Raw genomic sequence first — 15,695 nt, 5'->3', positions numbered from 1 at the left:
TAAATAGGTGGTAAATAAAAATAAACTACAGAAAAGTTTTTGGTAGATGCTGGAAATCTTGAGCAAGATACACAAAATGCTGTTGAAATTCAACAATACACAGTTGATGTTTCAGGCCAAACCCTTCATCAGTTCTGGAAAGGAAGGGGGCAGAAGCCAGAATGAGTTGGGGCTGGGGGAGGGGGGAACAAGCAGGCAGGTCATAGGTGAGACCAGGTTAGGGGGAAGAGGTTTAGGTATGGGTTGGGGAATGGGCCATGAGGGCAAGAGAGGAGGAGAAGAGGTGAAATTGCTACCAGAAAGGAGGAAAACAAAAAAGTGGGAAAAAAAGAGGAGAGTATGAATATGAAGCGTTCCTCCAGAAATGTGCATTTGAACTCTTTTTGGCATTAGAGGAGACTGCTGATCGACAGATCGGTGTGGGAGTAGGGAAATTGAATTGAAATACGTAGCCACAGGGAGGTTGGGGGATTGCTTCATTGAGCACCTTCGCTCTGTCTGCCACAACAGTCAGGATCTTCCAGTGATGACCCATTTAAATTCAACTTTCCATTCCCATTCTGACATGTCTGTACATGGCTTCTTTCTATTGCCACAATGAAGCCAAACTCAGATTGGAAGAGCAACTCCTCATTTTCTGTCCCGGTAGCCTCCAACTTGATAGCGTTGACAGTGATTTCTCTAACTTCCAGTAATCCTGTTTCCTCACCTCTCTTCTTTTTTTCCCATTCCCCATTCTGATTACCCTCTCACATCTAATCTTCTCCTGTCAAAGGTTCTCAAAAAGGTTATTCTTAGTCAATTGCTGCCCTACCTACACCAAAACAACATCTTGGAAAGACTTCAGTCAGGTTTTAAGGCTTATCATAGCACAGAGTCTGCTGAAAGTGTACAATGATCTCTTCCTCTCTACCGACTCAGGTGAGTCTGCCATCCTAATTCTTCTTGACCTTAGTGAGGCATTCGATACTGTGGATCACGCCATTTTAATAGACTGTCTCCAGTACGGGGTTGGTGTTGATGGCACTGCTTTGAACTGGTTCACATCCTACCTCAAAAATAGAAGCTTCTCCATCAACACAGGCATATTTTCCTCTTCCCCAGCTAGTTTATCCTGCAGCATCCCACAAGGTTCCATCCTAAGTCCCATTTTTTTCTCTATATATATACTTCCCCTCAGCCAAATCATTCAAAAACATGACATTTCCTTCCATTGTTATGCTGACGACACACAGTTTTACCTCCCCTTGAAACCAAACGACCAGTCAAATCTAGTCAGCCTCATGAACTGCTTTGAAGACATAAAGACATAAACTTCCTACAGCTGAATGAAGGCAAGTCTGAAGTTGTTCTATTTGGCCCCCCTGACTCCATCAAAGTGATTAACAACAGTCTTGGTAACCTGTCCATCCTTGTCAAACTCCATATCAAAAACCTTGGTGTGATATTTGATTCTGCCTTTAAGTTTGACAAGTAAGTTAATGCAGTAGTAAAAGTTTTTTCCAGCTTCGTACTATTGTCAAAATCAAGTTGTTTCTCTCTTTCAAAGATCTCGAGAAAGTCATCCACACCCTTACACCCTCCAGCTTAGACTACTCCAACTCCTGATATACTGGGATTCGTCAGTTGTCCCTGTCCCACCTGCAATTGGTGCAGAACGTTGAAGCCAGGCTCCTGACAGGTGCCTGGAATAGGGACCATATTACTCCTATCCTGGCCTCCCTCCACTGGCTGCCAGTCCAGTTTAGAATTGATTTTAAGATTCTCCTGTTTGTTTATAAAGCCCTAAATGGGCTGGCCTCCTCCTATATCGCACACCTTCTAACCCTTTATTTTACTTTCAGGTCCCTCAGGTTGTCTGACTTGGGACTCCTGGCTGTCCCGTGATCTAAATTTAAGTTCAGGGGTGACTGTGCCTTTGCTGTTACAGCCCCTAGACTGTGGAACAGCATTCCCCTCCCTATCAGATCTGCCCCCTCCATGGACTCTTTTAAGTCCCAGCTCAAAACTTACTTTTAGTCACTAATGTTTGAATCTTCCTGATGTGGCTGATTTTTGGCTTGTGTCTAGGCTCATGTGTTGTTTATTTTGTGCCTATAAGATATGTGCCTTGTTGTGTATATCTGTGTTTCTTATATTTGTGATTTTAGCTACCTGTGATGGTGTGTACAGCACTTTGGTCAACATGGGTTGTTTTTAAATGTGCTTTATAAATAAATTTGACTTGACTTCTCCCCCTCCCACCCATCCTAATGATCTGCCCATCACCTCCCTCTGGTTCCCCAGTTCCTTCCCTTTATTCCACTATCCTCTCATGATAATCCTTCTTTTCAGCCTTTTACCTTTTTCACCTATTTCTTCCCAGCTTACAACTTTATCCCTCTCCTGCACCTACCATCTTCACTGGGCTCACTTACTAGCTGCGAGCTCATACTCCTCCTCCACCCCATACCTTCTTATTCTGACTTCTGCCCCCTTCCTTTCCAGTCTTAATGAAGAGTCTCAGCCTGAAATGGTGACTGTTTATTTCCTTCTATAGATTCTGCTAGCAGTTCGTGTGTGTTGCTACAGAAAAGTTCTTTTTTTTTTCTTTTCACTGTTAAAACAATATGATTCAAGGATATTTAAGTTGGATGAAGATTTTGAAAGATAAACTTTTTTTTTGCAAGCTTGGTATGTGTATATTAGCACATCTGTTAACTTCTGTGTATAAGGTAGTACATCTTCCCTGTCCAGAAGATTTCCTAAGTTACCTAAGTTGTGATATTAGAGAACATAGAACATAGTCTATACAGCACAGGACAGTTCTTAGGTCCACAATATCTGTGCTGACCATGATGCCAATCTAATGTAATCCCACATGCATGTACATAGTTTCCATCCTTCCATTCCCTACCAGTTCACCTGACTCCCACATCAGAATGCAAGGGAGTCAACATGTCATTTTGGAATCAATTCTGTATCTAGAGAAACAAGTCTCCTTTCCCTTAAAATAGAATCCCTTATAGTTATTGTTTTCTAGAACCTTTTCATCCTTTGCCATAGATCTAGACCAAGAACAGACTCCCAGGAGATTCCTCTCCCTTTCAGTACTGGGAACTGAATACTGGTTAGAGAGCAGGGTAACTTTTAGGGTTTCCTGAGCTCTTGAACTCAGCCTTTGAAGGTCAGTACACCATGTACCTTCTTAACCATTCTATCAACTTGTGTTGCAGCTTTGAGGGATCTATGGACATGGACCACAAGATCCTCTGTTCCTCCACACTGCCATTAACCCTGTATTCTGCCTTCAAGACTGACCTTCCAAAGTGAATCACTTCACACACTTTTCCAGGTTGAACTCTATCCGCCACTTCTCAGCCTTACTCTGCATATTCTCAATGCCCCATTGTAACCTATGAAACCTTTTAAACTATCCACCACCAACCTTCAAGCCATCTGTAAACTTACTTATCCGCTCTTTCACTTTCTCATCCAAGTAATTTATAAAAATCACAAAGAGCAAGGATCCCAGAACAGATCCCTGCGGAACACCACAGGTCATCAACTTCCAGGAAAAATATGCTCCATCTACAATCACCCTCTGCCTTATGTGGGCATGCAAATTCTGAATCTACACAACCAAGTTTCCTTAGATCCTATGCCTCTTGACTGTCTGAATGAGCCTATCATGGGGAACCTTTTCAAGTATCTTCCTAAAATCTATATATATATTACATCTACTGCTCTGCCTTCATCAACTTGTTTGGAAACTTCATTAAAGAATTCAATCAGGTTTGTGAGGCGCAATCCGCCCTTCACAAAGCCATGTTGAATATTTGTAAATAGAATGTGCTTCTCCAAATGCTGTAACTCCCATTTCAATAGTTTGCCCACCACTGATGTAAGACTCACTGTCCTAAAATTCCAAGGGCTATCATTATTACCTTTCTTGTACAAAGGAACGATATTTGCTTCCCTCTAATCTATTGGTACTACTCCTGTGGCCAGTGAGGATGCAAAGATCATCGCCAATGTGGCTGCACTTTCTGTAGTAATCTGGACTATATTCCATCCGGCCCCGACAACTTATCTATCCTAATGTTTTTCAAAAGATCCAGCAAATCCTCTTTCTTTCTCAACATCAACAAATTTTTATCAGCCTTCTGCATTTCATTTCCTATTATTACTTACCATTGTGATAAAAATACCAAATTCTGGATTAAGTGACACATTATCTCCATCAGTGAAGATAAAACTTTTTTTCCTTTCTTTCTTTGCTGTTAGAACAATATATATTTGTTGTGCTGCTACAGATAATACAGGAAGCTCAATTCGATTAAATTCATCAAAACAGCCCCAGGAACCAGATTGTGCTAAACCTAGAACAAAATTGTGAAAGAAATATTTATTTCAAAATTGAATAAATAAAATGATTATTTACCTCTAAGCAAATCATTTTATTAATTGTCTGACATTTCATCTGATAATTTTATTTTTCTTTAGGAAATTGTATAGTTCTAAATGCTTAATTTAAAATTGTTTTGATTAACTATAAACAGAGGGAATTAAGTTCAGGTTTGTTTTCTTTCCACTTGATTTTCCAGCTAAGGCCAGTATTTTAAATGAAGTTTAAGGATTTGGTAACCACAGCATTCCTGCCCTACTCTAGTATACTTAAAATCAGCAATGGGAAAATTGAGCCAGTACAGAAGAGCATAAATATTTAAAAGCAATTCTTGAATATTGCAGCCACAAAGCTAACCAAAGGCGTGGAAAAATCAAAATGCTACATTGTAAGCAGGAGGGAGAACCTCAGCAACAATTTTCTTGGTTTGTCTGTACCAAACTAAACAAGGAAGGAAGGGAGCATATCTACACAGAACGTTGTCACAGGAAAGCAGCATCCATCAACAGAGACCCCCACCATCCAGGTCATATTCTATTCTCATTGCTGTCATCAAGAAGAAAGTACAGGAACCTCAAGACCCACATCACCAGGTTCAGGAACAGTTATTACCCCTCAACCATCAGCCTCTTGAACCAGAGGGGATAGCTTCTCTCAACTTCACTCACCCTATCACTGAACTGTTCCCACAACCTTTAGGACTTTCAAGAGTCACTTTCAAGGACTCTTCAACTCATTGTTCTCAATATTTATTGCTTACTTTTTTATTATTATGATTTCTACTTCTCTCTTTTGTATTTGCACAGTTGTAGTCTTTTGCACACTGGTTGTCTGCCCTGTTGGCTGTGTTCTTTCATTGATTCTATTAAGGTTATTGGACTTACTGAACATGCCCACAAGTGGTATATGGTGACATACGTGTACTTTGATAATGAATTTACTTTGAACTTTGAAATCTATTTTGAGGAATGAGAATGCATTCATTTGGACAATGCTAACTGTAGTTATAGATTCAGGGCATTTATGGAAAAAAAGGAACATTTAGGAATGAAAATACATAACAGGAAGAAAGCTATTTTTTTTGTAAGTTGCGAAGTTATCTGGCCAAGGTAGAGTAATATCAAAAAGTAGTTGGCACAGTGAGAACTCATTTTATTGACGGCAGGAAGGATGGAGAATCAAAGCTTGAGTTTCCCTAAGATAATGGCCCAGATTTTCCTGCCACTAGTTCTTACCTTTAATGGATCCACTGGTGCTTTCAAGATGGCCTAACATAGAGGTCTGTTAGCACTAATCTGCCGTTTAAAAAGGGAGGAAGGATGCCCTTGGTACTTGTAGGACAATTAGGTTAAATTGCACTGAGGAAAGTATTTTATTTTACTGCAGCAACTTCAGTCAATTCTTGTGATTCTAACTCTATAATTTTGTTAAAGACCATTCAAGATCTTTAAACACCTCTTTTCTTTTATCCATTTACTATTGTTATATTATGGCATAACAGATGTGATTGTGAAAAAGATCCACGGGATTTAGATACTTCCTTTACAAAAAAAAATCAACACTTCTTAATCATTATCTTGTGCTTTAGTTCCATTTCCTCGACCACCTTGGCTGTTGTATTTCAGAATGTAACAACAAAAAATGTGAACTGGCCAAATTACACAACCAATACATTTCATATAAGTTAAACAGTTTACTAAATGATGCCTTGACTTATTAAACATGAGTGTAGGAAATGCTGTCAGTTGATAAGCTGTAGATGGATCATCTTGAGTGACAGCTGATTACATTGTGCTCTATCTGCTACTCAGTATTTTATTGATAGTAAGTTAAAAGGTAGTGGCGTCCACCATGTCAGGAAAGCTTTGTTAGAGGAGGACTGGGATAACTAACAAACTAAATGAGGAGGAACATAGAACAGGATAGCGCATGAACAATTCTTTTGGACAGAATGCAAATTAGACTAATCCTTTTCTGCCTGCACATGATCTATAATTCCTCCAATCCCTGCATATTCATGCATCTATCTAATGGCCACCATTGTATCTGCTATCACCACTTTCCCTGGCGGCATGTTGAAGAACCTACCATTTTTTGTGTAAAAATACGTGTCTTCCACACCTCCTTTAAACTTCCATCCTCTCACCTTAAATGCATATCCTCTAGGACTTGACATTTCTAACTTCAGAAAACGATCCTGAATATCTACGCTTTTTTAGGCATCTATCCCCTCAACCTCAGACACTCCAGAGAAAATAACCCAAATTTGTCCAACCTGTCCTTAAAGCTCACACTTTCTAAGCCAGGCAGTATTTTGCTAAATGTCTTAGACCATAAGATCATAAGACATAGGAGCAGAATAATCCCATTTGGCCCATTGAGTCTGCTCTATCATTCCATCATGGCTGGTTTATTATCCCTCTCAATCCCATCTCTTGCCTTCTCTCTATAACCTTTGATGCTCTGACTTGTCATGAACATATCAACCTACGCTATAAATATACTCAATGATTTGGTCTCTACAGCTGTCCCTGGCAAAAAGCCCCATAAATTTACCACTCTCTGGCTAAAGGAATTCCTTCGCATCTCTGTTCTAAATTGACACCCCTTTATTCTGAGGCTGTGTTCTTTTGTCCTAGACCAGAGGTCGGCAACCTTTACCACTGAAAGAGCCATTGGGACCCGTTTCCCACAGAAAAGAAAACACTGGGAGCCACAAAACCCGTTTGACATTTGAAATGAAATAACACTGCATACAATGTTTTTTTTGCCTTTATACTATGTATAAACAAACTATAATGTGTTGCATTTATGAAATCAATGAATTCCTGCAGAGAAAACGAAATTACATTTCTGCATGCAACAAAAACATTTTGAACTCTGGAAAAAAAGACGTTGGGTTGAAGGTTACTTTTAAGTAAAATAATCAATGTCTATTTGAGTCCTTCTTGTATTTATGAAAAACGCCGAACTTAAATTGTCTGCCAGCAGCAAACCAAAAATAACGTCAGCCAGCTGTCAACCTGAAAAATAAAAGGACTATTTCACTGAACAATGAAAAAATATGAATATACATAAAATAATAGGCAATTACAATACTTATCATACTTGGTTAATGGGATTTCTGCTCCTGGACCTCAGCGCACAGCGTCTGCACATCAGGGCTGTATGACGTCACCTTCATCTTTACACAGGATCGCAAGCTGTCATCTGTGAGGCGTGTGCGATGTTTGTTTTTAATAAAGTTCATGTTGGAGAACACCTGCTCACATACATATGTGGATCCAAAGATCGACAGGACTCCAAGCGCATACTTTTTAAGGTTTACATAAATGTCAGGGATAGCATTCCATGTTTCGACCACAAGTTTGTCCGGTTTAGGGAGGTTTTCAATATCACTCCATTTGTGATTCTGAGCAAGAACGGCCTCCTGACGGGCAACATCTTCAAGGTCTGCTGTCAAGTGTCTAAACTTGGACACCCATATCTCTTTGTCGGCTATGTCGTCCAGTTCCATCTCAAGATCAGGTTGACTCACACCTGCCAATGCAGTCGTATTCAGTAGGGATGGATCGATGCTTAGGGGAGTGACCGGGAAGGATAATGTGTTTTTTACCTCTCCGAACTCACAGAACCGTTTCCCAAATGATGTTTGCATTGCGATGATTGCAGAATGTAAATACTCCGAATTTATCATGTCGTGAGCTTGTTTGAACTCTCTCAAATTGGGGAAGTGAGACAATGTGGCTTTCTGTAAATCTCTGGCAAGCACTGTCAACTTGCGCTCGAATGCCAAAACATCCTCCAACATGTGCAGGGCTGTGCGTCCTTTCCCCTGAAGTGCCTTGTTCAGCGTGTTCAGGTGCGCTGTCATGTCTACCATGAAGTGTAGCTTTTACAGGCACTCTGGCTGTTCCAGCTCAGGAAAGGTGAGACCTTTGCTGCCCAGGAAAGTTTTCACTTCTTCCAGACACGCGACAAAGCATTTCAGCACCTCCCCTCTTGATAGCCACCGGACTTTGTTGTGCAGCAGGAGATCAGAATATGTGCTTTCCAGCTTGTCCAGTAACAAACGGAATTGACGGTGATTTAAACTTTTGCCATTATTTTATTGACAATCTGAATGACAACATCCATTACTTCTGTGCATTCCGGAGGAAATGTTTGAGCGCACAGCACCTCTTGGTGCAAGATGCAGTGAAAAGTCAGCAGCTTTCTGTCCAGCGACTTCTGCAGTAAAGCCACAAATCCCTTGTGCGCTCCTGTCATACTTGCTGCCCCATCAGTAGCTACTGACACCAGGTGGGTGGTCTTTATTACTTCGGCTCTTAAACAATTCAAGACAGCCTCACAGATGTCCTCCCCCCGTGTTTGGCCTTTTAGAGGTATCAACTCAATCATTTCTTCCTGTGGCTCGGCAGAGTTTACATACCGGCAGAACAGCGCTATTTGTTCAATATCACCTTTGTCTTTAGACTCGTTACAGACAATCGAGTAGGCCACAGCTGAATTGATGTCTTTAATTTGCTGTCTTGTGATGTCTTCTGCCATTTTTATGGTTCTGTCTTTGACAGTCTTTGCAGAGAGGGGCATATCCCTGATTTTCTGCACAATTTCACTCTTGTTTTTAAAGTCCGTGAATAGATGTTCTGAAATCTTAATGAAATATTCTTTTATATATTCACCATCTGTAAACTGCTTCAGTGCCTGACTATTTCTTGAGCGGCAACAAAACTAGCATATGTCGTTGATTTTCCAGACTTTATCCACTTCTTGAAATGATTTTTGCTCAGATCAACCTTCCGCATCAGTTCCGAAACGGCTTTTTTTCTCTCATCTCCATCCGGATATTTTTGAGCAAAGGCTGCGTGTTTATTCTGGAAATGTCTTGCGACTTTTGACTTTTTGTTGTTTGCTAGTTTCTCATTGCATATTAAGCATACCAGTAAACCAGTCTCGTCAGCAGTGAAAGCAAATGAATCTGCCCACGTATCATTAAACGTTCTGTTTTCTTCAGTCACTTTTCTTTTTTTACAATTCTCCATAGGTAGCCTACCTTGGATTGAAAAATTAAAGAAATCGCGCACTGGCGGATGTCAGGCATTGGCCGTGGTGACGTATATTAATAGCGACAAAAACACATTTTATTTAGATTATACATGATCACCATAATCAAATTTAGAATTACATTTCAAAAACTAACAATCTAACATAAAATACATTTTAATTAAATACTCATCATTTATTTTCCAAAGCCATAGGGAGCCGCAGCAAAAGATGAAAAAGTCGCATGCAGCTCCGGAGCCGCGGGTTGCCGAACCCTATCCTAGACTCACCCATGATAAGAATCATCATCTTCACATCCACTCTGTCTAGGCCTTTCAATATTCGATAGGTTTCAATGAAATCCCCCTACCTCATTCTTTTAAACTCCAGAGCCATCAAACACTCTTATATTAACCCTTTCATTCCTGGGAGCATTCTTGCAAACTTCCTCTGGACCTTCTCCAATGCAGCACATCTTTTCTTAGATAAGGGGCCCAAAACTGCTCATAATACTCCATGTGTTCTGACCAATGCCTTATAAAGTCCCAGCATTACTTCCTTGCTCTTATATTTTAAGTCCTCATGAAATGAATGCTAACAATGTATTTGTCTTTCTTAACACTGACTCAACCTGCAAGTTCACCTTTAGGGAATTCTGCACAAGGATTCCCAAATCCTTTTGCACCTCTGATTTTTGAAATTTTTCACCATTTAGAATATAACCTACACCTTTATTCCTTCTACCAAAATGCAAGACCAGATGCTTCCCTACAATATCTTCTTTCTGCCATTCTTTGCCCATTCTCCCAATCTGTCTATGTCATTCTGCAGACTCTCTGATTCCTCAACCCTACCTAGCCCTCCAACTATCTTTGTATTGTATGCAAACTTGGCCAGAAAGCCATCCAAATCGTTGACATATACCATGAAAAGTAGCAAAACCAATAATGACCCCTGTGCAACACCACCAGTCACTGGCTGCCAACCAGAATAGGGCTCCTTTATTCTCACTCTTCACCTCCTGAAAGTCAGCCAATCTCTATCCTTCCATGGGCTCTTTATAAGCAGTCTCATCAGCAGTACCATGTCAAAGACCTTCTGAAAATCCAAGAAAACAACATCCACTGATCAAACACGAGGAAATCTGCAGATGCTGGAAATTCAAACAACACAAAGTGCTGGTGGAACACAGAGGGCCAGGCAGCATCTATAAGGAGAAGCACTGTTGACGTTTGGGCTGAGACCCTTCGTCAGGACTAACTGAAAGGAAAGATACTAAGAGATTTGAAAGTAGTTGGGGGGGAGGGGGAAATGCGAAATGATAGGAGAAGACCGGAGGGGGTGGGATGAAGCTAAGAGCTGGAAAAGTGATTGGCGAAAGTGATACTGAGCTGGAGAAGGGAAAGGATCATGGGATGGGAGGCCTCGGGAGAAAGAAAGGAGGGGGGTGGAAAGCACCTGAGGGAGATGGAGAACAGGCAAACAACTAAATATGTCAGGGATGGGGTAAGAAGGGGAGGAGGGGCATTAATGGAAGTTAGAGAAGTCAATGTTCATGCCATCAGGTTGGAGGCTACCCAGCTGGTATATAAGGTGTTGTTCCTCCAACCTGAGTTTGGATTCATTTTGACAGTAGAGGAGACCATGGATAGACACATCAGAATGGGAATGGGAAGTGGAATTAAAATGTGAGGCCACTGGGAGATCCTGCTTTCTCTGGCAGACCGAGCATAGGTGTTCAGTGAAACGGTCTCCCAAACCTCCACTGATGGTTCTTTGTCTAACCGACCTGTTTGAACTTATATGGAAAACATTGTCAATTAGGTACATAAGGTGTTACAGGAGCTGTCTTCATCTTTCATGTAATCATTTCAGAGGTTGAGCACAATTGAATTGCAAATTGAAACAGAAAATGCCTAAAGTATAAAGGTCACACATGCAGAATGAATCCGAATCAGATTTAATATCACCAGCATTTGTCGCTACATTAATATTAATGTTCCAGCAAAGTAATGATCTGATCTACATTCAGTGTTGCTGTTGTAGAGGAAATAAATCATACACATCAAATTCAACATATATTCTGTTGTGAGTTAGTAACAAACAATAATTCAGACACGGTCATACAGACTCCTTCCTTTATTTTGTAAAGGATAAAGCACTTTTGCTCTTTTATATACCTTTGAAAATTCTTCCTAATCCTCTGAAATCCATTTGATCTGAACAATTGAACACCACTACATATTTTCCAAGAGCTTTGCCCATGTCCTTCACAGTCTCGGTTTTGCCAGTACCAGCAGGTCCAGCAGGGGCACCTCCCATGTTCATCCACAAAGCCTGAGCTAAAGTGATGTAGCACCTATAATAGCAACCAATTATACAATTATCATAAAATTAATCACAGTGAAATTATGATATCTTTATATTACAAGGCAAAAAGGAAGTTAAATCAAATTCACAATTTTTCTTTGTAAAGAGCAAACAGGATATAAAGGTACTGACATTTTCAACCAATTAAGCATACTATTTGAAGATAACCTCTTGGGTCCCAAATATATAACAAACCTTTGAGTAGTTGGAAGAGTGGAGTGTGGGTAGGACAATGAGGGAGTCCTACATGGAGTGATCAAGTTTTCTATTCAATGATCATAGGCTACTGTGAGAATTCTGGAGGATAGATGGTATTGATTCAGGTATTGATTGCTGTCTTCTCTGATCATTCTAAATAAATTATTTATTTCTTACCTACTTCCTCTTCTCTCTTCTCTACTTGTTTCTCCCTTCCTACCTCCCACTTCCCTCCCTTCTTCTGTGTTTCTCATCTTGCCCTATCACCCAACTTTCTGATGAAAAATCTTGTTGAAATATTAACATTTTAAATGTCTTCAGCAAATGAAGTGAGTGGGAAGTTTCCAGAAATTGCATGATCCTGAATCCACTATCCAGTACAGGCAGATGGCAGGACTGTGTTTTGGGAAGGACTTGGATAGAGGTTTTTTTTTGGAATTTAGTACTGTAAATCTAAAGAATAAGAAAAAGAGGAGGCCAGATTACTGCTCCAAAAAAATCAAGCAACAATGTAAAATTTCTGGTAATCACACAGTATTCTCATATCCAAAAGACTGTATAAAGTTGCATCTTGTATGAAAGATATGAGTTTTGTCACTGCTTGTTTGTAATATTGTGTTTCATTTCAGTTAAATTTCATTGTTTATCAATGTGTGCCATATTTGAATCCTAACATAGGTAATAGAAATTAGAATTAGTATAGCCCATATCAGGCAGAATTTGTTGCTGAATCTAGCTAAAAGTGATTTTATAGAAGCATACTGTTACAACACCCAAGAATCATAGTCCTCCCATCACATTAATGTCACATGTACAGGGATACTGTGAAAAATCTTGTTTTGCATGCCTTCATTCTCCGTTACTCCCATGTACTAAAGACCATAAGACATAGGAGCAGAATTAGGCCATTCGGCTCATCGAGTCAGCTCTGCCATTTCATCATGGCTGATTCATTTCCCTCTTAAACCTATTATCCTACCTTCTCCTCCTAATTTCATGCCCTGACTAATCAAGAATTTATCAACCTGCGCCTTAAATGCACCCAGCAACCCCTCCTCCACAGCTGCCTGTGGCAATGAATTCTACAGATTCACCACCCTCTGGGTAAAGAAATTCCTCCTTAACTCTGTTCTAAATGGCAGTCACTCTATTTTGAGGCTGCGCACTCTGATCCTAGACTCACACACCAAAGGAAACATTCTCTTCACATCCACTCAATCTCGGCCTTTCAACATTCAACAGGCTTCAATGAGATCCCATATCAATCTTCTACATTCCAATGAATATCCCAGAGCCTTCAATCGCTGCTCATATGATAACCCTTTCATTCCTGGAATCATTCTCATAAACCTCCTCTCTATTGACCCTCTCTCATGTCAGCACATCCTTTCTTAAATGAAGGGCCCAAAACTGCTCATAGTACTCCAAGTGAGGCCTCCCCAGTGCCTTATACAACTTCAGCATTACAACCTTGCTTTTATATTTTAGTCCTCTTAAAACGAATGTTAACATTGCATTTGTCTTCCTCACCACTGATTCAACCTGCAAATTAACATTCAGGGAACACTGCATGAGGACTCCCAAATCCTTTTGTACATCGGATTTTTAAAATTTTATCTCCATTTAGAAAATAGTCTCTGCTTTTATTCCTTCTACCAAAGTGCATGATCATACACTTCCTGATATTGTATTCCATCTGCCTTTCATACAGATTGTCAAACTTACAGATTATTTCAAAACATAAGGAACCAAGGTAATACAAAGGGAAAAGTAATAGCATAAGGCACAAAATGGTGTTACAGTTATAGCAAAAACGCAGTGCAGGTGGACAATAAGGCATAAGAACCATGAAGAGGTAGATTGTGAGTTCAAGAGTTCATCTGTATATCTAAGAAGTCTGACCAAGACTTATAACAGCAGGATAGAAGATATTCTTGAGACTGGTGGTGCATGTTTTCAAGCAATTGTATCTTTTAGATAATGGTAATAGGGAATGTCTGGGAAGGGAGGGATTTTGATTATGACAATTGCTTTCCCAAGGCAGTGGAAAGTGTAAAAAGAATCCATAGAGGGGAGGCTGTTTTTTTGAATACTGGATTATGTCCACAACATTCTTCAATTTCTTACAATCTTGCAGTTGCCATACCAAATTGTGATGCATCCAGATAGGATGCTTTCTGTGGTGCATCTATAAAAATTGATGAGGGTCAACAGAGACATGCCAAATGTTGAGGTTCTAGTGTGTTTTCTTGACCACAGAGTCTAAAATCTTATATGGTCTTAAATCGAAAATCTTACATGATTGGACCACAAAATGCTGTTGGTGATGTTTGCACCTAGAAATTTAAATCTCTCAACAATCTCCACCTCAGCACCACTTATACAAACAAGGACATCTGTTTCCTGAAGTCAATAACTGGCTCTTTTGTTTTGCTGACATTGAAGGTAAATTTATTGTCTTGACATCATGCCACTAGGCTCTCTATTTCCCCCCTCTATTCTATTTCATTGTTATTTGAGATCTGCCCACTATGGTAGTGTCATTTGTGACTGGAGTAAGAGAAAAATCTGGCCACACAGTCCTGGGTTTATTCAAAGTACAGTAAGAAGCTGAAGATGTAATTTTGTGGGGCACCAGTGTTAAAGGTAATTGCTGTCTATCCTTACTGATTATGGTATGTTGGTCAGAGAGTCAAAGATCTAATATAAAGGAAGATACTGAATCCTAGGTCTAAGTGTTTGGAAGTAATATTGTTTGGAATTATAGTATTGAAGGCAGACCTGTAGTCAATATTTAGGAGTTCGACTTAGGTGTCTTTGCTCCAGAGATCAGTGTAGGGCAAGGGGGATGGCATCTACCATTGACATTTTTTGACTGCAGGCAAATTGCAGATACAATTTTACCTTCTCCTTTCTGGATATATTCTAAAATCCTTCATCACCATTGTCAATTTAGTAAGTCTTTTCCAAACTCTTTATTCCTGAACTGTGGTAACTGGAATTAATTGCTTTCATACACTATATTTGGTCTAGCCCGTGTTCTGCAAAGTATAGTGTAAAATTCCGGAGTTTTTGCTTTGTGTCTCTATTTATGAATACACTGTGTTTACGTTGGTAACCACCTTCAATACGTTCTCTTGACACACATGCACACACATTATTTGTACATGCTGTTTAGAACCTTGCCACTTAGCCTATATTATCTCTTCCTGTATTTCAGCTGAAGAGTCCATTGCCATTCCCCATACAGTTTACAGCACTTCCAAGTTTAGTATCATCCACAGTCCTGGACATTTTACTCGAGATCTATATCTATCCTATATCCATCTATATACAGTATATCAAAAGGAACAATATCCTATGCATCTAATACTGGAGAACACTACCGTCCACAACTCACCAGTCTGAAAAATAATCACATTGAAAATATGCTAGGAAATAGTACTTGGCTTTCTTAATTTATGCTCATTTCCAACAGGACTGGCAGTTCCTGATTATCAGTTTTTCAGATGTGATATAGAGGTGATATTAGAACATAGAAATAGGAACACTATAACAGGAAATTAATAATTACATCCCTTCTGCCTATACAATGTCCATATTCTTTCATTTTACTCACATTCATGTGCCCTGTGGAACACCACTGATCACAGACCTGCAGCTAGAATAAGTCCCTTTGGCTTCTGTCTTCTAG

At 39.8% G+C, this 15,695-nt stretch overlaps 1 protein-coding gene across 1 annotated transcript in view; it reads right to left on the bottom strand.

Moving 5' to 3' along the window:
• Window positions 1-15,695, bottom strand: part of LOC132401348 (dynein axonemal heavy chain 8-like) — an 895,336-nt gene that overhangs the window by 344,911 nt on the left and 534,730 nt on the right. Inside the window, exons 44-45 of the mRNA XM_059983478.1 lie at window positions 11,614-11,792; window positions 4,174-4,361 (exon numbers count right to left, since the gene is read on the bottom strand). Of these exons, the coding sequence (XP_059839461.1) occupies window positions 4,174-4,361; window positions 11,614-11,792 (367 nt within the window). The remainder of the gene's footprint in view (window positions 1-4,173; window positions 4,362-11,613; window positions 11,793-15,695) is intronic.

This window comes from Hypanus sabinus, chromosome 10 (assembly GCF_030144855.1).
Source record: "Hypanus sabinus isolate sHypSab1 chromosome 10, sHypSab1.hap1, whole genome shotgun sequence".
NCBI classification, from domain to species: Eukaryota; Metazoa; Chordata; class Chondrichthyes; order Myliobatiformes; family Dasyatidae; genus Hypanus; species Hypanus sabinus.
This window is presented reverse-complemented; position numbering and strand designations above follow the sequence as displayed.